Here is a 24,971-nt window from a genome sequence, read left to right as displayed (position 1 = left end):
TCATTGTTTAATAGAGATAATCCTCTATAATAATGTGCGCTGGCCATCACAAAACAGGTATCCCAAATGAGCCAGAAGAATGCTGCAAGAACAAAACTAGCCAGTGCATTGGTGACGTTTTTAATATTTTATTGACAGTTGCAATGGAAACATTTTAAGCAGCAAACTTTTCTGTGATTGGTTGACAAAAAAAAAAACCAAACAAACAAACAAAACAAAAAACACCTGCAGCCTAAGGGTGAGAAATCACCCAGGTAACAAGAGAGTTTTATATGATAACAAATTTCATATTTATCACGAGATCCATTTTATTGTATATCAAAACAATTTAGATTATCTAAAGTGTAAGATCAGAATGAAGAATTCTTCCAAAGCAGCTGGGGACATGTCATATTGCTTCAGTGCAGCATATTGCCACATGAATAAAACTAAAACTAATATAGACCTCAAAAACAACTAATGCACTGCCTACAAGTGCAGTGCTACTTAAAATGGTGTACACTCTGGGTAAATACTGTTCAGAAATAAAGGGGACAAAATAATCCCAGAAGATGCTTTTTAAGTGTCATTCTATTTAAGGATTCTTCAAAATAATACTGCGAAAAAATTCAAATGCCAACAAAACAGTCTCTTTTATTTAAAAAAAAAAAAAAAAGCTTAAAATAAGAATAGGGTTAAAACCTAAACTAGAAATACAGTTTGATATTTTCTCTTTCTTTTCTCTTCAGTGAAAAGGCACAAACAGGGAGCGGCCACAAACCTGCAGCAGTGAGAAACTATAACTAAAGGAATTATCAACAGGGATCTCACTCATACACACACACACACACACACACACTTTTTGCTCTTGTGGGCTGCCGGTATTGGCAGAGTGGTTGATGGGGAGCAGGTAGCCATGATCTTAGGCATGTGTTTTAATCTATACTGTAGTCGTTTTATTAGAAAGGCACATAGATACAATGTTATAGCAATAGCTGGGCTATTGCACCATCACAATGGCACTGTGCAGTTTGATATCAACTCTACTGATCTGAATTACAGTCTTGGCACACTGACATGTCTCTCTGGAGTGCTTTCGGAGTTTATCAGAACACTAGAAAAAAACAATTCCTACTGAAATCCCGGTTTTACGGAAAAAAACCCTTTAGTTCGGTTATTCAGCAAACTGTTACTGTTTTCCAATATAAAAAAGCTACATCTAGGTCAAAACACAAAGCAAAAAAAATAAATCTCCCTTATCATAATGCAGTAACCCAAACAACACTCCTGAATTAAAGGGATTTTTGAATTGTGCAGCATTATTCTATATTTGGCATTATTTTCTCTTGGAGTGGTGAATTGTTGGTACTGTAGTTCCTCTGCAGGCATGACGCAAAAGGCAGGCTGAAGCTCCCCCTGTTGGCTGACTGTAGTACATTTACATGCACTCGAACTCGTCGATTCGCTGTTTGGTGTTTCCAGAGCGGATCTGACGAAGCGTCTTGTATTTGTCGCGTCCTGCTCGTACGTTCTCTGCGTGGATCATGTCGTTCTGGGTCTTCTTGGTGTCATCGCGAGCGTTAGCAAGCTCAGAAGTAAGAGCCTGTGGAAAAAAGAAAACTTTTGAAAAAATGTTTTCACTTGAAAGGACATTTACTCTGCTTAAGCCTTTATTGCATGCAGTCCACTTTTTACTGTAGTCAAAAAGTGCAGCTTGTTATTTTTGTGTGAACTATCCATTTAAATAGTGTTTGTGAATTAGTTCTCTCACCAGCAGATGTTTCTGCACGCGTTCGTTCTTCTCAGCCTCCGTCATGCGCTCCTCCTCACTCCTGTCTTTATAAGCTGCTGCGGAGGTGAGTTCGGCGGAGGCCTCTGCACTGCTGTCATCCTCATCGTTGTCGTTTTCGCTGTGCACTGGCTCTTGGACATGAGTTGATATGACTTTGTTCTTCAGCTCCTCTTTAGTCTTCTCCAGGTCCTCCTGTACCTGAGAGGCCTGGATAAGACACAGCACTACATTAACTCACAAAATTCAAACCATGATGTTATCAATTAATTATCAATTATATACAGAAAGCGATCAAAGAACGCCCCCATTACAATCGCTGAAGCTGTAAGTCAGCTTGAGTTTATCTGGACACTTTCCAAAACTCCCATTATGTAATCAATTATGCTGTTACATTGCACTACGAAGCTCCTACTGTATTTACATCGTGTTTGCATTATTTATGGTGAAAGCAATCGTGAGTGCGCAGAAATCCCATTGCAATGATGAGATCACTGCATTCACGCGATTAACAGACTGTCATCTGCTCAATGCTCATCGACGCAACCTTTCACGTAATGGGAATAGACCTAAATATAATGCTATAATCAACACTTCTCACGATTAGGTAATCTCGACAGCTGTAATAGTAAAAACGTATAGTAAAAGTATTCGAGAGGGTTCCACATGTAATACTGATTTCATATGCAAAAATGTCAGCCAATCACAGCAGTGGGCATTTACACTGAAGTCTCACAGCAGACACGCCCCCTTCAAACAGAGTGTTTTAAAATCATTTTAAAATCATTACCCCTTTAATTTTTGTCCTAACATCAATGACTGGTAGTAATTTTCTGGATGGATGGACAGTAAGCGCACCGCTGTAAGGCGCCTGCTGACAATTAACCATGTTTACCTTCAGTTGCCACTCTGATGCTTCTTCCTCTTTCTTCTTTTTGGCATCTTCAAGCAAGGAGATCTTAGAGGTCAACTCTGCCAGTTCAGTGGCCTGTACACACACACACACACACACACACATACATATTCTCAGGCCCTGTTTACACTAGATCATTTTCGTTTTAACAGGGCGTTTTAAAATGAAAACGATCCTTGTCCATACTACACAACTGAAAACGCATGTCACATGACCATTCATGTGCACTGGGCATGCGCGTGTACAAGTGTTGTCGATTGCTCTAATAATAGCTTGCCTCTTGCGCAAGTAGGCAGCTGCAGTATTATGAAATGCACAATGGCTGCTAAAAAGGACAACAAATTCAGCAAAGCTTGTAGTTCCGTCTCCATGTTATTGTTTACGCGGTCGTTGAGGCAGGTCTGTTATTGTCGTCTTCCGGTAGCGTAATGGTCATATGATAGGGGCTTGATGAATCAGGGAAGCATACGCAATGATCCAGAAGACCTAAACAGTGAGCAAATGTGGGCAGCCAAAGCTTCGACTGCTAAAACGAAGTGTTTTCAAAAGTCTAAGTTTTTGAGGGTCGAAAACTCCAGAGTAGTGTGGACGTCAGGCGTAACTGTAGGAAAAGTTATGCGTTTTAAAACGAAAAAGCACTAGTGTAAACAGGTCCTCAGAGTTGCATGGGAACAGATATAACTGTGGGTGTCCTGCACTCTGTGGTTGGATGAAGTTTGGTTCTCATGGAAACTTCAGAATTGTAGTTTGGTTACCGTGGTTACAACTGTAACCGACTGCATGGGTTGTGTAGGTGATATTGTGAGGTTGTCATGGTGACTAGAATTGTGCTGCCATGGTGGCTGGCAGTGTGTAGCTTGGTTGACACGGTAACTGACCAGATGCTCCTGGTTCTTCATCTGACTCTCAGATTGCTGCAGCAGAGTGGTTTTGGCCTCCTCTGCCAGACGGCGCTCTCGTTCCAGCCGCTCGGCCTCCTCTTGAGCGCGTTTACGCTCCTGATCCAACTCCAGCGCCCTGCGGGTCTGCTCCTCCAGCTCTGCACACACACACAATAATGAGGAATTACTGATCATTAATGAATAAATGAAAGATTAGAAACGGCAAATTTCACCCCATTTCACCTTGCTGAGCTTTTTTCGTCTGTTCCTCTATCACTTTGAGTCTCTCCATCAGCTCTTCTTTTTCTTTTTCAATCTTTTCTTTCTCCTTTTCAGCCTGCTCTCTCTTCTTACGTTCATCTTCCAACAAGGCCCTGCAACATTAGTGTGTGTGTGTGTGTGTGTGTGTGTGAGAGAGAGAGAGAGGGTTAAACACACAAACAGACAGATGCATTAGAAGAGGAATGTGTCCTTCCTGTCATTGTGAACAATTAACTAATCTAAACATACAACCATCAATTTATCAAATTACCACACATGCACACACACAAATATAAGCATGAACACTATCAATTATCTCAAGGTGTAGGCTAGATCCTTGTGTGCCTGATAAATATTTCATACAATCAGAATTAGTGGTGTTTCGATTGTGAAATAATTATGATTCAGTATTTTGAGTCTGAACAAGGCCTAAACTGAACCTTCATGAACAAACTAAATAAAAAGTGTCATTTTTCAACAGAAGTAGGCACTAATTGAAACATTTTTGCTTTAAAGGAAATGGCTTTAATATATGTATGAACAATGTAATAGCATATGTTGTGTGTATTCACTGAAATGTACACTATATTTAATTTATCCATTTACTTTTTTTTCTTATACTTTTTCCTTTAATGGAAACATTTTAATAAAAACAATATGACTTAATTCAGTCTAGAATGACACAGAGTTTGTGAATCAATCAGTTCAATCAATGATCCAGTTACTTATAATAGGAAAAAGCACATTAACTGGTTGCCACCTATTGGTGTAATAATGTAACATACAGAGAGAGTCACTGAATGAATCAGTGGACACATCTGAAATTCTTTCGTTGAGCAAAATCAAAATATTTGAGTCACTGGAAAGAATCCAAATCACCACTGAAATGATCACAATCCAGATCAAAATCATAGCCTCTGTCTCTCCTTTTTCCTCTCACCTTTCCATCTTCTTGTGGTTTTTCTCCTCCTTGGCCTGTGCCTTCATCTGCTGGACCTCGATGGTGTCAGGTTTACGGCGTCTCATATAAAGCTCATGGTTCCCCATGCACAGAGCCAGAATCCTCTTATTAATGCGTAAACGCTGGGCATAGAACACAAAGTCCTGTAGAGAAACAGAGAAAACATTATATACCTACTTCCTATGTCTTAAAATGCAGCATACATAAAAAGCTCCCCAAATTTAGGAACAGAGCTAAAGAAAGCCAGGGGAGGGATTGATCAGGAGCTACAGGAAATACTGAAGAATGAAATAAAAAGGAGACATGTCCACATCTAATCTTTTATTTGCGTCCGTGATTGTGTAACAGAGAAACGTGCAGCTTCAATGGAAAGTCTTTGGTGTATACTGTGATTTCACCATCCTCAAATCTCTCATGAAACATTACAACACTTCACTGCTTTGCAGCAACAGCATTGATATTGTCTAAATCCTGTTTGCAGAAAAATTGGACAGAAACTGTGATAAATCAGACAGCAGGAAAATCATGTTTGACATACCGGGGCTTTTTTATCAATGGGTTTGATGACAAACTTCTTATCGTTGAAAGAAATGTTCCTGATCTCACTCCAGGGGAAACCAATTTTAGGTGTCATCCTGGAAAGAGAGAAGAGGGGAGTCATTTTTTTGGCACAGTAATACATATCACTTTCCATAAATAGGGTACAAGATGCCAGAAACTTTTTTTGTTTGTTTGTTCGTCCTTTTTTCTTTTTTTAAACAAATGGTCAGTGAAAGCAAGCGCTAAACTAAAACAACGGATGTCAAGCTCATGAGGACAAAGTAAACATTATGCGGCTCATTTTATTCGTTATCGATTGTACTTTTTGCTGAACATGTCCATGTTAATAAAATGTGGAAGATATCTAATACAATGCAGTTTAAACCTGTAACTTGTGTGATTTTGTAATAAGCATTAAAATTAAACATTATAATATTTTTTTTTAATTATTGGTGGTGGTTTAGGAGATTCCCCCTTTCTATTTAAAGCGCTTTAAGTCCCCAGAAAAGCACTCTATAAAATAAAACAAATTATGAATTAATAATTAAATCATATGTTTACAATTAAATCACTGACACTACTGTTCAAAGTTTTGGGGTCTGTTAGATTTGTTGGTAACTTTACAATAAGGTCTCATTTGTTAACATTAGTTAATGTATTAACTAACATGAACTAACAATGAGCAATACATTTATTACAGTATTTATTAAATCTTTGTTAATGTTAGTTAATAATAAATGAAGCCGTTTATTGTTTGTTTATGTCAGTTCATAGTGCATTCATGTTGAATACAACTTTTTATTTTAATAATGTATTAATAAATGTAAAAATTAACAGTGACTAAGATTAATAAATGCTGTGGAGATATTGTTCATTCTTAGTTCATGTTAGCTAAAGTAATTAACTAATGAAACCTTATTGTAAAGTGTTAACGATTTTTGAAAGTCTGCATGATTAAAAATACATTATTGTGAAATATTACAATTTAAAATACCTACAGTATGTCCTATTTGAATATATTTTAAAACGTAAATTATTCCTGTGATCAAAGCTGAATTTTCAGCATCATTATTTCAGTCTTCAGTGTCACATTATCCTTCAGAAATCATTATAATAAGCTGATTTGATGCTCAAGAAACATTTATTATTATCCATGTATAAAATTGTTGTTCTGCTTAAAACAGACAAATTAAATAAATTCAAATAACTCATTCTTTTGATCAATTTAATGCATTCTCTTGTGAATAAAAGTATTCATTTCTTTAGAAAAACTACCCCAAACTTATACATGCATATTTTCTGCAGCATTTATTTTAATGCAATTTGTTACAACATAATATGTGACCCTGGATCACAAAACCAGTCACATGTCGCACGGGTATATTTGTGGCAATAGCCAACAATACATTGTACGGGTCAAAATCATGGATTTTTCTTTTATGCCAAAAATCATTAGGATATTAAGTAAAGATCGTGTTCCATGAAGATATTTTGTAAATTTCCTACCGTAAATATATAAAACACTTATTTTTGTGAGTGAATGCAGCACAATCACGAACATAAATGGTCAACTTTAAAGGCGATTTTCTCAATGTTTAGATTTTTCTGCACCCTCAGATTCCAGTTTTTTAAATAGTTGTATCTCGGCCAAATATTGTCCTATCCTAACAAACCATACATCAATGGAAAGCTTATTTATTCAACTTTCATGTGCTGTATAAATCTCAATTTCAGAAAATTTACCCATGTGACTGGTTTTGTGGTCCAGGGTCACATATGTCTTTACTGTCACTTTTGTTCAAATCGAATGCACCTTTGCTGAATAAAAGTATTAATTTCTATAAAAAACTAATTCTTACTAAACTTTTATATTGCAGTGCATTTTTTACCAAATATATTTTTGACACGTTCAAAGCCGTTCATTTGTTTATGCATGTTAAATGTATCAGTACTTGTCAGTCTGCTCGTAGATGTTGAGTCCCAGGGCGTCCACGCCCAGCCACAGCTCTGATCCTTTCTTATTCTTAATACTGAAGTAATTCACACCGTACATCTCCAGATCCTGAGCTATCTTCAGATACTCCATCATCGAGTCCTCTCTGAAACACACGCACAGATACACATTATCACTCTGTCTGGTGTGTGTGAGATTGACAGGGTCACTGCAGTCAGCGATAAAACAGAAAAAAAAAGCAAGAGCGCATTCCATTGGCTGTACCTCAACATGCCCTTGTGCTCCTCGTGCCAGACCTGAATTCTTTCCTCCCATTGCTCCTTATTCAGCTTGTGCTGTTCCAGAACTCTGTAGAGAAAAGATTACACACACATGCTCACATTTACAATCTCAAACATGTTCTTAACATGTTCTTTGGCTGATACTTTCTAACCAAAACATTAAGTACTGAGTGATATACCTTATCAGGTTATACGCCATATTGAAGTACAGTCTTTACATTGACTGCCACACACTGTATAAAGGTCCTAGATTTTCACAACTCATAACTTTAAAAAGCTGAGTTTTTGTCAGCTGAAAGGTTTTTTTTTTTGCAACAGCTGAACAATCGGATTGATGTTAAACAACAGTACAATACATTGAACGCACTGTACTCCATCCTTCACACATTGTTTTCATTCCTGTCAAATATTAAATATGACACTACTCTGAATATGTCTATTGCTTTAAGGCTTCATCTTTCTTGATTCTTTCAAGACTATGGCCATTTTTTAAATACATTTTCTCACAGAAAAACTTTTATCACTGTAAAGTGACGTCACTGACAAAAGTTATCCGTGCACAATGAAACAAATAATAAACAATTGATTGTCAGCTATCTTCATTACAGATTTTAGTTATTGCAGCCCTAGTACAAATAAGTTATTATTACATCACTCTTGGTGCATTTCAATATATTGGTGAATAAAAGTTTTCAATATTTCATAGCAATGTTGCACTATTTATTTAGTAAATGAGATCTGTTGAATGTGTCTTTAAGATTTCATTCATTTATTGACTATGCGACTGACAGGTTTTGAAATTTAAAAACACCCATTATACAGAATGCTTGAAGATTAAAGTCTTTCATTTTAATATTCTTAATATTTTCATTTTACTTGAATACACTGACGCTATTGAATGAGAACTGAACTGAGCTGGATGAAGACATCACTGTTTTCTCCAGAGCTGCTTTATAGCGGGATTGAACATTTCAAAATTGATTATAAAACAGTTATTGAACAATGATGTCTAGTGCCATTTGTAAATATTGTACAGTTCATCATACTGTCAATATAATACAGTTCAAAGCTTTACTGATTCCTTTTGTTAAATAATTTCATGCTTAGTGATGCTTTGGAGAAACACTCATACACCTCATAAGAAAACAGATGAGAATACACATTCTGTCAATCATCTGTGCTTCGCCACACTGGTCAAGCACCAGTCGCCACTGGTACTAAAATATCTGTGTATACACACCTCTGTGGGAGCAGTTTCTCACTGGACAGGTATCCAGGAGTGTGAAGATCTTTGTTGTAGTCAGCGTATTTGGCCTGCACTGCATAAGACGCCAGCAACACTGCAGTCTCCGGGGGGCAGTAGATATCATCGTTCAGGATCCCCTCTTTCACCTTAAACGAAACAACAACGGGAATGAATGCTTTAATGTCGGCCTATACTGCAAGTGGATCTGCCAGTACAATTCCTTCACTGACAACCAGATTGAGCAATATCACACTATCACTTTACAAGACCCAGCATTCATTTCCATCCATGAATTGACATGCATTCTGTGTCATATGTTTAACCTTCCCTAGACAGTACAGATATGTATAGAGACATGCATGCACACACACACACACACACACACACACACACACACACACACACACACACACACACACACACACACACACACACACACACACACACACACACACACACACACACACACACACACACACACACACACACACACACACACACACACACACACCTGAAGGAAGAAGAGTCTTTGAGTCGCCTCTTGAATCAGCTCCTCAGAAACGTCTTCAGGGTAAAACTTTCCTCTGAATTTAAACAGCAAAGGACTCTCCTTGCGGACGTCTTGAGCTGTAACCTAGACAACAAGGAATAAACAAGAATCACTTTTGGTCTAACAGTCATTTAATAAAATTCAGGTGGAATAATGACACTTTCTTTGATACACACGGTGTAAAATGATTGAGATATGCATTACTAAGAAAATTGGAATTCTGAAAGGCTGACAACTGCAGGTTTCACTCAAAAGTAATCAGTGAAGATGAGAATGAAGATGAGAATTTTTTTTAATTAAAATGTAATTAAATTTTAATTAAAGCATGCATTTGTGAATAACAATGGTCTTTAGCCGTATCTAAAACTCTGAAGAATTCACAACACATTAACATCCTTCAGTAAGCCTATTATATGCTGCATTTATGAGCTAATGGAAACAGCAAGGACACATGTTGTAATTTGTTAATGTTGATAAATGTTGAAGATGGTTAAACATTTTTTTGGAAAGTTTGGCCTGTTACACTGACACATTTTCAAAATGTATGCACATTATTATCAACCTAAATGTTATTTTTGTTGACTAAACTTAAAATCAAATCAGAGTAAAATTGACAAATGAAAATGACACAAAGAAATCTGGACATTTTTATGAAAAAAAAAAAAAAAAAACACATGTTATGTATTTAACTGGTGTTAATGGGACACTAAAAAGCAGCTATATGCATAAACACATACCTTCTTGTTGAGTTTAAGCCAGGTGGAAAAGCCTTTGGTGTCCTGGTATTGCAGTCCAAAAAACCACACCTCCCTTAATCCAATGGTTTTCACAACCTATAAAACAGACACATTAAATGAATGAATGAATGAATGAATGAGGCATTTATATAGTGCTTTTCATATGTACTCCTGTACAACCAAAGCGCTTTACAATCGTGTCGGGGTCTCTCCTGAACCACCACCAGTGTGCAGCATCCACATGGATGATGCGACGGCAGCCACAGAACAACGGCGCCAGTGCGCTCACCACACATCAGCTATAGGTGGAGAGGAGAGGGAGTGATAGAGCCAATTCAATGGATGGAGATTATTAGGAGGCCATGATTGGTAAAGGCCAATGGGTGGAATGTGGCCAAGACACCGGGGTTACACCCCTACTCTTTACGAGAAGTGCCATGGGATTTTTAATGACCAGAGAGAGTCAGGACCTTGGTTTAACGTCTCATCCGAAGGACGGTGCTCTTTGACAGTATATTGTCTCCCATCCAGGAGGTTTCCCATCCAGGTATTGACCAGGCTCAACGCTGCTTAGCTTCAGTGGGCAATAGCATAAAATAAATGAAATAGCATTTTCGCACAACCATAGTATGTGCATCCACTCAAAGATTTTTATAAGTTCATAGGATGTGGAAAAGAGAAGACCGGTTTATCTTGCTTTCTGTAATAGAAAGACCTGAAAAAGGCTACATTCACACTGTCAGTTTTTGGGATTGACAACCGCATTTTGCTACAGGCGTGAGTCTCGAAATGTCCCATTCAAACAGCATCTTGCAGTAGCATCTCGAATACGGTCTGTATGAACGTGTAACGGGAATAAAGCCTGCCTTCTCTTGCCATTAACCATAGCGACAATGACCTAAGTAGTGACGTCCTTAAACTGAAAAGTCTTTTCACTTTTGCAGTTTCATACGTCAAATCTTCATGGTCTGAAAGCAGCTTTTATATCAGGCTGGAGAGTGAAGCATTTGAGTTGAGCTTAGAACACAAAATTGGCGGGAGCAGAACAGTGACTGGATCTAAAACTTTCAGATGACACACAGCTCATTTCTCCGTCTCTGTAAGTTACTGAAAGCAAAACCACATAAGAAAACCAGCAACACATTGCAGAAACGTTTGTGCAGCGCAGAGTGGCTCTCTTGCACAGTTCACACGGCGCAGGTTTCACGAGAATGTGGTTGTGAGTATTGAAAACTTAAGGGTGGGAGTTCAATTATAAAATGCAGTTGTCATGTAAGTAACTGAACTATGTGTGAACAACCATATTCAGGACTCAAATACAGAACTGTCAACTGTATTCTGCTGATGAGTGAATGTGGCCAAAGAGCCTCAAATTCCCCTTCATGGACATCGAAAAAGGGGAAAAACAGCAGAGGCAGGACGATATTTTTAATATTCAAATTAGTTGAACAAATTTTTTTGACTATTTGCTGAAAATTAGGTAAGATTGTGTGTGTGTGTGTGTGTGTGTGTGTGTGTGTGTGTGTGTGTGTGTGTGTGTGTGTGTGTGTGTGTGTGTGTGTGTGTGTGTGTGTGTGTGTGTGTGTGTGTGTACACTAGTTTCAGTGGACTAGTTTCACAATCCTTAAAGTTGTCATGAAATAATTTGTTAGCACACATTACTAGTCTTGTGGTGAACAGTCTGCTTCCGCTAAGAGATGTAGAGGAGGTGCGCTGTAATAAAACCGTTTCACTTGTAAAGTACAGTTGGTTGCAACTTCCAGTTCACATGGAGTTAAACTTTAATAACGTATCAGATTTAACCTTCAGTAAGAACCACCAGCACCTCCAGGAGACAAAATGTTCAGGAGGCCAAATAATCATTGCCATGTGTATTAAGCTTTAAAGCAGGAGTTAGATGCTCAAGAGATGCTATGAATGTGATGACATATGCAGAAAAGACAGTTATTTCCGGTCAAGAGGGTGTGTGAGACAGAGCAATGGAAAATATGAGGTGCTGGCTTACTACTGGACCGATCAAACTGTATTGTGTCTGAAAAGTATGCAAGTTAAACAGAAAGAGAATGAGAGATGACAGTGATGAGTAAATGTGGAGAAAGAGAAAATAATGGAGGAGGCAGCTGTGTATATATATGATTTGCAAACAAAATGACGCTTCTTTCTGTCCCTTTTGAATATAAAGTCATGCTGTCTGCACTGCTGGATGGTTAGAAGCGGAAAGTTGGATACACATTCACTTGGATTAAAAACAACCACACACTAAAGTACCACATAGACTAGGGATTTTTTTTTAAATGTACTAGTAATTCGGCAAATATTCTGCAAAGTAGGAGTAATTCTGCAGTAAAAGTTTAATCTCAATTTCTTATCAGTGTTCTGACTGACCGATAAGCTGTTGCTTTCAACACTCATTCACTTTTTGGATAAAATGGCGATTTTGCCGACATAATAATGTAAATACACAATAAAAGTATTAATTCCTTTAAATGAAAAACCTTACTGACCCCAAACTTTTGAATGGCAGCATACAGTCAGCCTTAAGAGAATGTAAAAAGATGGGACAAATTATTAGATGTATGTAAAAATATTGAATTAAATACTTGGCCGAACACTAAAATGTAATTAAGAAAATAAAAATAAAAAATTTGAAATACACTTGAAGGCCATTGTTGTCATTTTTATTTATCGGTTTTAATTTATATTAAATTTTTTTCAACATTTAATTAAATGTAAAAAAATATTTTTCTTTTTTTTGTGCTGTGGCATGAAACTTTCAGTGGTACTGGTATTGACTTCTAAAGATTTGTTATGCCAACCTGAATCCTTCTAATCCCAAACCCTCTGCTCAAACTGAAGACTAAATCCTGCTAAAAAAAACGAGTCTTAAAAAAAGACTCAACAACCTACACAACTGCCTGAAGAAGTGTGTGTGTGTGTGTGTGTGTGTGTGTGTGTGTGTGTGTGTGTGTGTGTGTGTGAGAGAAGGGAGAAAGGGGGAGAGAGGGAGAGAGGAGAGAGAGAGAGAGAGAGAGAGAGAGAGAGAGAGAGAGAGAGAGAGAGAGAGAGAGAGAGAGAGAGAGAGAGAGAGAGAGAGAGAGAGAGAGAGAGAGAGAGAGAGAGAGAGAGAGAGAGAGAGAGAGAGAGAGAGAGAGAGAGAGAGAGAGAGAGAGAGAGAGAGAAATTAAAGGTTGCTGAGGAACAAAGCTGCCCATTATCAAGTTTAAGAAAGAATGACTTCATGGATGTGATGAACAGAGTGACTAAGAGTGAGGAAGAAGGGATTGCACAGAATTGCAGCCTGAGGAAGAAGCAGAGTCAGAAAGAGGAAGGGTGGAGGAAGGAAGAATTCCCTCACAAAAAGGGAATTTTTAGTTCTTAAACTACACACTCTCTCTCACACACACACACACACACACACACACACACACACACACACACACACACACACACACACACACACACACACACACACACACACACACACACACACACACACACACACACACACACACACACACACACACACACACACACACACACACACACACACACACACACACACACACACACACACACACACACACACACACACACACACACACACACACACACACACAGCTTCTCTGACACTGTCTTAACCTAGTTTCCACCTTCCACTGCCAGTAGATTTGTCTGTTCAAAACTGAAAGTGTAATATTCACAGACATTTAATGTACAATTATGATGAGCAAGATTTTGAACCAATGAGATCTCAATGTGGACAGGGCTACCAAAACAGAAATTCTAAAAAGAAAAAGTACCAAGTTTACACACACACACCTGGTCAAATAACTGTTTCCCTGTAGTGCTGGGTTGGATGGCAAACTCCAGCTCGGCATCCATCGTAGTCACACGAACACTGATCTGAAAAAATATATATACATATATTAATGAATGCAGACAGAAAGACAGATTTTTGATCAAGTGAATGCAGCATTTATTGTGCATAAGAGAGGAGACTTCTGATCTAAAAACCTCATTTAACAGTAGTGTATAATAAAATAAAAATGCATTCAATATTTTCAAACAAAAATACAAGTTTATTCCCCACAAAACTACAATAGTTTAATTGATTCCTATTTAATGTGAAAATAATTACATCCCTCGTTTTGATAGACAGCTTAAACATCTTTAATAGCTAAAAAAAGCTTGAATGCTTATCACAGAGTACTCTAAAAGAGGCATTATGTGTCTGTGTGTCCTTAGATGCGAGGTGCATGTTTGTGTGTATAATGAGATGACTCCAGAGGACGCCAACTCCTGTGAGGACTTCAGGTGACGCAAACACTGAATCAACATGCACCAATTCTAAATGTTTCTATAATCATTTGTTAACAACATGTAATCTTCACTCCAATGAGCTCGTTAATTCTGTCTTAAATGAATACGTTGTTAGTTAACTGCGTGATTTGTATATGTACATTTCTGAAATAAATAACTTGGACACAGTCACCTCTGATAGCAGATCACTCTAAATTGCAATGCAGACACATGTATCTTCTGTAAAGCTGCTTTGAAACGATATGTATTGTGAAAAGAGCTGAATTGTGAATCAAATGTAAATTGCATAAAAAGTGTGTGTGTGTGTGTGTGTGTGTGTGTGTGTGTGTGTGTGTGTGTGTGTGTGTGTGTGTGTAAATCTGTGCTTTAAAGAGTGGCTTGCTATTTTAAAATGATTGATTGAGCTCTGGAAGTCTAGATAAGATAAATACAATAGAAGGAAACAGCAAGAGGGACAAATGGAAAAAGATATCCCTCCCTTTCTTCTCTCTCTCTCTCTCTCCCTTTCTTCATCTCTCTCACCCCATCTCCACCTCTACCCCACAGGATGCAGATGACCACACCTCCTGTAACCATGGACACGCATTAAGCAATGCCCCTCACTTCTTCTCACTATACAATAACAACCAATCAGAGCACACCTCTTGTTAATAACATCAGTCAGAGGAATCATTCTCAGAACAATGCAGCTTCTGTCTAATTCACTATTATCCTAAGAAAGTCAGCCAATTGTTTTTGTTTTTATTTCACTCTTAACTACTTTTCTGTGAAAATATCTATGAAATATGGACACCTGTGAAAAAAAACAATAACAGAACAAATAGGTCAATATACCTCTCTCTCTCTCTCTCTCTCTCTCTCTCTCTCTCTATATATATATATTTTCAGTCTGATTGATGTGGTCCACATAAAGCTTTTCTACTGGACTAAAGACTTTTAACCGGCTTTGACAGTGTGTGCAAGGGATAAATAGCTTAATTTAGGCACAGCTCAGCCGTAATATCCTGCTTTATCTAGCAGCTGTCTGTGAGCCAGACCTGTTCCTGTGCTGAGACTCTTTAAGCACAACATGCATTTGCACATCAATGAAGCCAAACGGCATTGATTCTTGTGCGTCCTGTATACGATCATGACAAAGAAAAGCTCAAATGAGATTTGATAGCTATGGCAGAGACCAGTATTTTCATGTGAAAAGTGGCATAAATTAGTCTGTACTATGTGACATAAAAAAGAATATAGCGGCGCAAGTGTCTTATCTCACAATCTTTCACAGATAAAACTGAAGCACCACGCCAAATAAAATTTTGGCTTCTGCAAATTATAAAGCCTGTCTTTCTTTATTTGATTCACAAAACTAATAATTTTGACATTCTCAATCACCGCTGAGGCAGACCAACCGAAATGTTATGTTTTCTAACTTTTTGTCATCCTAACAACATACAGTGCAATGCGTAATGAGAGCAGCAATTTGGCCATATCTATAATTATATGGTCCCTCTCAATATCAATGGCGTTTACTGCCCGCTTTACACCTGTTTGTGTACTAACCTTTCCTAACTTCCCAAATATCCAGAAAGTCCTTAATTCCTTCATATTCACACCATTCCTCATATCTACATACTTATGGACACTAACCTTTGAAGCTGCATTTCTACACACGACTTTATATTCACATTTCCATATCTTGTCATATCCACACACTCAGGTGTTATCGCTATTAAATGTCAGATGTTTTGGTGCTTCAGAATATTATATCTGACCATTAGGCATTCAGAAAAGAATTGTGAAACAAGAGCAAGTTGTGAAACCGCATTAACCATTTGTTAAGTGTGTCCTGTCCGAGTTTGCATTATCAGAATGGTAACTATCGAGCACTCTAGGAATGACTTTAGTATGAGGTGATTCATTTGATTTTCACATTTGTGTGTGTGTGTGTGAGAATCCTAGTTCTGCTGTTTCACAGGCTTACATCAGCCAGTTGGAACAAAAAGAGAACAAGCAGAGCTTTCCCAACGACTGTATGACTTTTCTGCTCTTTCCTCTTCCACTCCTCTCTGGGTCTGGGAGAGAGTTCATTTCATAAACACAAGCCTCTCTACATAACACATATCTTTCTCCCTCTATCTCACTCTTGCTCTCTGTCATTAATGGTAGGTTTGTGTGTGTGTGTGTGTGTGTGTGTGTGTGTGTGTGTGTGTGTGTGTGTGTGTGTGTGTGTGTGTCAGTCACTAAGTGTGAAACGGTATATTGGTCGGTTAATGGACTCTCTTAATCATGAGTTGGATTCACAGGATAAAAATAGTTCATGGCTTCATGAAACGGGAACTAAAATACGTAGTTCTGCCTGGTCAGGGTGTGGGTGTGTGTGTGTGTGATGGGTGTGGTCTTCACAGTGGACCCGCCAGGGGTTCTATTCTTATCACCCTGCCTTTACTCAGACGCCCTCATATACACAGAACAATAACACTCACACTTACCCAAAGAACCAATAAAGAATAGGCTAAATATAGTATTTGCACTTGTAAAATAAAGTAAACATAGCTCTGTTCCAAAAAAATAATCCAGGATGGTTAGCTATATGAGAGAAATGTAGATAAAAAAAACTTCATTCATTATTACATTAATTGCTGAAAAATATAGAAGACATTGTTAGAATTAGCCCAATATTTGCTTGCTGCTATGCATATTATTTATGCTTATTAGAGTATAAGGTTATAAGATTTAACAACCTGCTAACTTCAAACAGTATAGAGTGCAACAGTCAGGTTCCAAAAATAAAAATCCCATTTATTTTCTCCAAAGGGGACTTTTTTTTGAACGATAGCGTGTACATTTTTTAAATCAGATAGTTTATGCTTTAGTTAAAGCCATCAGCCTGAAATATTGCAAGTTATTTTTCAAATATTGTGTTTAACAGCGGAATTCCTGGTGAAAAACTACATTACCCATGATTCTGTGAAAAATGCTCTGCAATGACCGTTCACTCCCAAGAAGCAAACTGAATGATGTACAGTTAGGTTCCCATATTCTCCTTAACTACTTAAATATTTGTATGCATATTTTGCAATAAACAGTCAACATCTTAAATCAATAGTTTTATATTTATCCATCATTTTTATCTCAATTATATCAGTTGCAGTGTTTCTCTGGATTGTAGTTTTCTTTCTCATTAATAGCCTGAATTACATGTCTGATTTAAAAAATCAAAAAATCAAAGTTTGTAATGCTTATAGTTGGTTAGTTCAGTTCATGGCTTATAGCTTTAGACTTTTTAAAAATCCCTGTGGGAAAAATACTTCCAGAACCAAGACTGCTGAAAACGTAGACAGGCACTGTTGCATTATTATATATCTGTGACATGCGGAGTTGTAACTAACTAGAGTGTTTCAAAATGTGAGGATTCAATTCGGTTAGGATGCTGCTATCTTAAGGTAGCAGCCTATGCAGTAGACAGCAAGGCTTCTCACAATGGGGTTGGGATCAGTTAATGTGCATGTTACTTTGGCAAGTAACAAAAATGCTAATCGTGAGCTATGGCTATGACAGAGCCAGAAATTGGCAAACAACGACTCGTATTTCTCAAACAAACACCAATATCAATTAGCAAGCCCACACACTGACTGAATCCTACAAAAACCTGAAATCAGAACAAGCCAGGAAATCGAATTACTCCACTGAAAAGACTATTAGAGCAAATATTTGAACTAACTGGCACAAGTTCATAGACAAATCCAATACAGAAAATCGGCACAAGTTTCACAGTGCTTTTATCCCATCTACACACACAGTCTGTAGGCCTGAATATGCACTCAAACAGGGACAAAATGGCTGCTGTTTCTATCAGGCAGATGAGGGGAGATAAAAAGCTAATAGACTCTGTATATCTGTGTGTTTATTCTAGCGTTACCCTCAGTTAACTGACACCACTAACTAACTTGGTGGTGAAAGTCAAACTCTGTTTCTCTCCCTCCCTCGCTCTCCCTCCTTCCTTTGGTTATGCGATTTAAGATAATGACTCCACACTTCCCCCTCAAAAAAACTGAGACTGCAGAATCTGAGTGCATCTTTGGTTAATCCTCATCTGACCTTGTATAGGCCATTTAATGCACATCTGCCAACATGTTTGTCCATGGTTAAAATGGAAAAGTGTTCAATGAAGAAATCAATAACAGGCTGTCGATAATTAGCTTAACTGTCTTGTGTCAGCATAAACAACATTTATGCAAATAGCACAAATGAAAGAATAATCATTAAAAAGGAACTATTCCGAACTTCCATATTGCAGAGAACAGAAATATTTACATGAACTACCAGCATCTTGTTACTGCAGTGCAGGGTCAAATCTCCCTCTTGAAATCCGATTTAGGCTACAGACACACTGCTATGCATTTACACAAACATATTATCAGGAACTTCCAATGCAGATGTTCCAATGCTGAAATAAAACAAACACACACAGCCTTAGGTGAACTCTAAAAAATGCTGGGTTGTTTCAACCTACGTTTTGGTCAAATATGGGCAAACCCAACCATTACATTTTTTTTTAATTAATTCCGAATTTATTAAAGCCCAATAGTTGCCCAAGGGTTTGTCCATATTTTACCCAAACATGGGTTGAAACAACTAAGCAATTTTTAGAATGTGGATATGAATTTGAAATCAAAATGAGTCTCCATTTTAACAATGGGCTATCTCACAAAAACACATTTAAATAGAAGACACTCCAGCTGATTAAACAATCGAGGTCCTTAACTCTACACCAAAGGCTTCTGTTGGTAAATGAATACAACTCAAGTGGAAGTTCTTCAAAAATAAAATGCAGAGAAAAACTGACACCAGTATTTTGCATTTCCATAATAGTCCTATACAAAACATCTTGCTCAAAGCTTTTCATGTGACAGTTCAAAACCACTTGCAAATTTACTTAACTATTAATTCAACAATCTATTTGTATTGCTTTACTTTAAAACACATACAGTTCGACTCACATTAGGTTTGAAGTGAGATGTCGTTTAATGCTGCAGTTTTCCTCCATCGAGATGTGAACTGTTCAACAAATTCTAGAACTTTCCCCTCAAACCCCCCTGGAGCTTTACCTTATTAAAGATCATTAATCTGAGTCTGAGTGTGTGTGTGTGTGTGTGTGTGTGTGTGTGTGTGTGTGTGTGTGTGTGTGTGTGTGTGTGTGTGTGTGTGTGTGTGTGTGTGTGTGTGTTTGCAGTTAATCCATCCACTTTGCACATACCAGAGACCTCCAACCCCCTTCTGACTTCATGATTTGGTCATTTAAAATGGTATGGTCAAGAATAATTTTTAAGCAGTAGGCTATATTTAAGAAAATAATGCTCAAGTCAATAGGTTACAATTTAGACATTATTGACAGTAATACTAATTTTAGAAGGGTCTGGATCATCTCTATGGTTCTAAATCAGATAGAGGACTTATGGTCTGGACATTAGACTCCTTTTTAGTGCATACCAAAACATATTTGTGTACTTTTGTCAATAGAATTAAACCTAAACTTCAATATGGCAAAGAGGATATGAAGTACGATCCAGAAAATATGCTCTGCAGAAGTTCAGAAGTTTGAGGTCAGTAAGATTTTTAGGCTAGGTTAGGCTAATACTTTTATTCAGCAAGGATGCCTTTTATTTTTTATAAGTGACGATAAAGACATTTTAAATGTTAGAAAATATTTCTTTTTCAAATAATTGCTGCTCTTTTGAAGTTTCTATCCATCAAAGAATACTTTTTTTCAAAATCCTAACAGTTTCCATAAAAATATTGAACAAAACAACCATTTTCAAAATTGATAAATATAACTTATCTTTCAAGCACCAAAACACATATTATAAGGATTTCATGTGACACTGAAGACTGGCTGTTGAAAATGCCATCAAAGGAATATATTACAATAGAAAACAGTTATTTTAAATTAAATAACATTTCACATTATTACTGTTTTACTGCATTTTTGATCAAATAAATGCAGCCTTGATGAACAAGACTTTTTTTAAAATCATACCAACCCCAACTTTTTAAAATGGTAATGTAAACTTCTGATTCAAATAACAGATCTGGCTATAAATTTACACAAAACTGTTTAAAAAATAATAATAATTGCACATGGATTATAGTGTTAAGTTGACCTTTACAAGTCCCTCACTTCTTGCCTGCACACTTCCTTGTGACCTGAACCTACGGAGGTCACAAAACTCCCACTCATTACACTGAGAGGAACTGATGACTGGAGATAGATGCACATGTGTGACTGTGAATGCATGTGAGTGAAGGGAAAGTGAGAGAGGAGTGTGTCGATTCAAAAAAGAGGCCATTTTAGTATATTAGCTGTGATACACAGCTGCATTCTGGGCAACAGAAATCTGTAGCGGAAAAGGGGCCCATGCTCCCTACACAAAGCTGTGTGTGTGAGGGTGTATGTGCACGCACGCCGTAGTTCTGTGAAACTCCAAATAAGGTACTGTGCGGCAGCGTCAAGCCTAGCTGGCCCCGAACAGGAAACGTTCAGACAGGAAGTGATGTAAGCAAAGTCTAAGCACAGAAACCTTGAGTCATTATCGGAAAGAGACACTTGGACTTGGCAGAAGTCTAAAACAACGGCCAAAAAAAGTTCTGCCTCAATATGATTCTATACGCATATCCCAAAACCTCTAAAAATGCATCCGATGTCCCCAATGACAATGAGAAACACATTTACCCATACTAGACTGATTTCCGTTCTCATAAAAATCCATCTATTCCAGAAAATAGTATTTAGTGTGCAGTAGTCTGCCACACAACTCCACCGACACTCTTCATTATAGTGTCACGTCCCTAACCTGTTCTTTCAGCCCGAACCCCTCTGATATTACATCCGGTTAGCGTCTATATTCACACCCAACTGAGTTTCCCTTCACTCAGAGCATGACAGATAAAAAAGGAAACTAACTGTAAGCTACAGACTACATGTAGCCTAAGATATGTGTGTAAGGATGTGATTGAGCTATTTTGAGAAAACAATCTTTAAATTAAATTGAGCTTAACCACAATATCCACATATCTTGCATTAAATTAACAAACATTATTTCATTCTTACAGTATATAATGTCTCCAATGCTTCACACGCATTAACGTCTCATGAATCTTTAATTCATACATTCTCATGTATTAACTACTAATCTGTTGAGCAATATATACCCCCCGTTTCACAGACAAGACTTAGGCCTTTAGTATACCATACCAAAATGCATGTTTGAGCAGTTTTAAACCGAAAGCAACTTGCACTGACATATCTTAAATTATGTCAGTGCCATTTTATTGTCTCAAGATGATCTTTTTTTCCCTAAGGAACATTTCTAAAAGCTACTTAAATGTCCTAATTGAACTAAGGCTAATCCTGGCTTAATCTAAGCCCTGTCTGTGAAAACACGCCATAACACTATATAATAACCTTCATCAATTATCTAATGTTTTAATGATTGAAACACTCAGATTTCTGTGTGGACGCACAAAAAGGGCCAAGAATCTAATTCTGTTTCAATTCATTAGCCTGATTAAAAAGATTATTGTTGCCATTTGGTTATTTTTGTGGTACTTTTCAAAGAATAGTATGGGACAAACCCAAGACCATAGCACATGTCCATGGTACTTTTTTGACAGTGGTTATTTTGAATATTTGTAATATATTATTCATGCAATACTAGTCTATAACTAACTACTGACACTCAAACACTGAAATATATTTCACGGAGGGGAAAAATTCTAAATGCTAAAAACTTAGGCTACTTAAAGATGTGTTTCTATCCCACTGTTGGTATGTGGTCTTAAATAAAATCTTTACCTAAACAATGATTCATTAATTGTGAGGTGTAACCCAAAAAAAGGGACTCTAGCCAAAAAGGGCAAAAAGTTTTCTTCTCTATTTGAGTGAGCACCACGCCTTGGCATGGAAAATTGTCTAAGATTGCGCCATGAGCTCGTGTGGTCCTCCCTAGTGACAGACGAGCTCCAAAAATGCCAGACTAGCCGCTTCTAACATGCCTCATATTTCTAGTCCCAAATCACTTATCAAGCAGATAAAAAATGTGCCCTTACATGGCAGGACAGAGGCTTTACTATCACCATGAACTGATTTTCTGAATTCACCACGAATTCTGATTTTTTTTTTATGGAATATTTCAGTATTTATTATAAATGTTTTATCCATGCACATCATTTTTTTAATTCACGTGCCCTCATATTCTTTAATCAAAATAATTTGCCCTCTCTCATGCAGCGACATCTCTTCTCTTCGATGACGTGTTTATTGGTGCGAGGCAACTTGTCAATCACATGAGATCGCTTCAATATCAAACTACAACTTCTCATTACGAGGGCAAATGAATAAATAAACAAAAAGAATTATGTGCACGGATAAATCATGTATTTATAATAAATACTGCAAAATTGTCCATTTTGATTCCATGACTTAATTTAAAATAAAGTGAACATGTGAATCGGTTTAAGTGAACGAACTGTTCTCATTCACTTCGGTTTTCTTTCATGCTTGACTGGTTCTAGAAAACAGAACAATATAGGCCAACAAATACTTGATTTAACCACGTGTTTACGGTTAAAGAACAAACCATAAATGACCACAGAAATTAATTAAACATTTCTTTGATCCCCTTCGTTGGACTGAACCTTCCCAGAACGAGTCATTGTTTCCAGTTTTATACAAAGTATATCTGTTTTGTTATCATTTGTAGATGAAATACTTAATGGAGCTTTAATCTCTTTCCTGAATCTCTTATTAGACGTGTAACAGTTAAGACACTCAAACGTTAATAAAACATAATACGACTTCAAGGAATCGGTTAAACTTTGTAATACTCGTAACACAAAGGACGTTCTTGTCGCCACCTACTGGCGTAACGATGCATCTTAAATAGTCAGTGAACGAATCTGAAAAATCTTTCGTTCTATGAATAAATGCATTCAAAAGATTCGATTGACTGAATTAGGATGAATCAAAATCCTCATCACCACTGGACGCGGTCTATTCAAAGCAACTTTGAAGGAAAGCCAATCGGATTGGGGGAGAGAGGAGGGAGGGAGAGAGGGGGTTACAGGTTGTCACCGAGTAACGGTTCAGTCCCTATACAACACAAAACGCCACTGCTAATTAGAAGTCTGTCAGAATAAAATGGTTTAGAAAAAAACATGCTAACTTCACCGGTCTAAACGATTTCTTATCAAATGCACCGTACAGCGAAAGTATTAGAGAAACCGCCTTTTCAATTTGCAACACAGCAATTTATTCTTCAGTGCGCTCGGATCGGATGAACGACCGTCATTGTCCAAATAATAAATTCTTGCCATAAATAGTGCACTGCGTACGGCCTACTGTTCGGCCGCGGGAACCGGCTGACAATAAAGCCTGCAAGAGAAAGACCATCCTCGCCCCTTTCGAGCGCCTACGCGTCGCTACTCGCTACTGTCTCCCGTTTCACCGAAAATGCGCAGCTTTTATAAAAACACTGTGAAATCTCTTCTCCTCAGTTTGGTCTGCTACAGTACGAATTCAAAACAATGGCTTCCATTTCTCACGAATACTCACCGTTTTCGGCATTTTGTCTGTTTTTTTGTTTGTCTCTTCTCTCGCGGATGTGTCACAAACTGAACTGATAAAATGAAGTCAGCAAAAAGCCAAACTTTTTCCCATCGGCTGATGTCCACGCGTAAGAGTGAACGACCGTCACCGCCCGTGTGGAAAAGCTTCTCTTGAAATCCGTTCCAGATCCCGAAGACAAAGTTACACTTTTCACTGCGTCTTTGTCGCTCAGAGAAGTAACTGTGGTGGTGGTCCTAGAGTCGATTTCCTGCTAACGGAACTGAGTTTTGAAAACCACACCCAGCCCAGCCGCTGAAGGCACAGCAAAGCGCGTTTGACTAAACTCCGCCCGGAATCGCACAGGCCCCGTTATACGAGATACACGCTCACGCTGCTGCTTTGTGTGGCAGAGAGAGAGAGAGCGAGCGAGAGAAAGAGAGAGAGAGACGCCAGGGCTCGAACGCGCGCGCTCTGGGAATGCGAGGTGGGGGTATCCCACACAATTCCAACACTGACGTAATTTTCCCCAGAAATTCCAAGCTCGTCTTGGCTTCCTCTGTTGAATGGCAGAGTTTGGTACGGGAAATGCGTTTCACTTGCGGAACAATTAGACTTTATATGGAGAAAGGACTTCATCTTGCTAACTGGTCTCAAAGCTGAACCCCCCCTCTCCCCCTCCATTAATTTTAGAGAAATCTTTTCACACTAAAGAAGTGAGACTCTTCGTGAACAACAATCACTTTCTTATTTATATATATATATATATATATATATATATATATATATATATTAGAATGAGTAGAATTAGACTAGGAAAAAACGTTGGCTTTCTTTGTTATGACTATTGATTATTTTAAAATATTATTCTTTGACTTTTAAAGCCTCATGGTTTTAGACAATTTTGTAATGTTATTTTATTAAATTTAACGGGATCCTTTTCAAACACAAAAATACCCCCAATTTTATC

At 37.7% G+C, this 24,971-nt stretch overlaps 1 protein-coding gene across 1 annotated transcript; it reads right to left on the bottom strand.

Annotated features, from left to right (window-relative positions):
* Positions 1 to 112: 112 nt before the first annotated feature.
* msna (moesin a) lies at positions 113 to 24,595 on the bottom strand. The gene is made up of 14 exons (XM_081367193.1): positions 24,011 to 24,595; positions 13,912 to 13,995; positions 10,093 to 10,188; positions 9,317 to 9,439; positions 8,800 to 8,951; positions 7,543 to 7,626; positions 7,277 to 7,423; positions 5,323 to 5,419; positions 4,764 to 4,927; positions 3,806 to 3,936; positions 3,560 to 3,720; positions 2,664 to 2,756; positions 1,751 to 1,978; positions 113 to 1,582 (listed from the first exon to the last, which is right to left on the bottom strand). Exons 1-14 carry the CDS (start codon positions 24,020 to 24,022, stop codon positions 1,418 to 1,420), a joined length of 1,737 nt encoding a protein of 578 aa, XP_081223319.1. The 5' UTR covers positions 24,023 to 24,595; the 3' UTR covers positions 113 to 1,417.
* Between the last annotated feature and the right edge of the window lie 376 nt (positions 24,596 to 24,971).

Source organism: Scardinius erythrophthalmus, assembly GCF_964197995.2.
Source record: "Scardinius erythrophthalmus genome assembly, chromosome: 5".
Lineage (NCBI taxonomy): Eukaryota > Metazoa > Chordata > Actinopteri > Cypriniformes > Leuciscidae > Scardinius > Scardinius erythrophthalmus.
Note: the sequence above shows the minus strand (reverse complement) of the source record. Positions and strands in the feature narration are given on the sequence as shown.

Bases quoted from the DNA above. Each gene is read 5' to 3' on its own strand.
- msna (XM_081367193.1), bottom strand. The intron at 3,937-4,763 runs GTGAGAGGAAAA...CTAATGTTGCAG, and splicing joins AACCACAAGAAGATGGAAAG to GGCCTTGTTGGAAGATGAAC. The intron at 1,583-1,750 runs GTGAGAGAACTA...TTTTTTCCACAG, and splicing joins GCGTGCAGAAACATCTGCTG to GCTCTTACTTCTGAGCTTGC.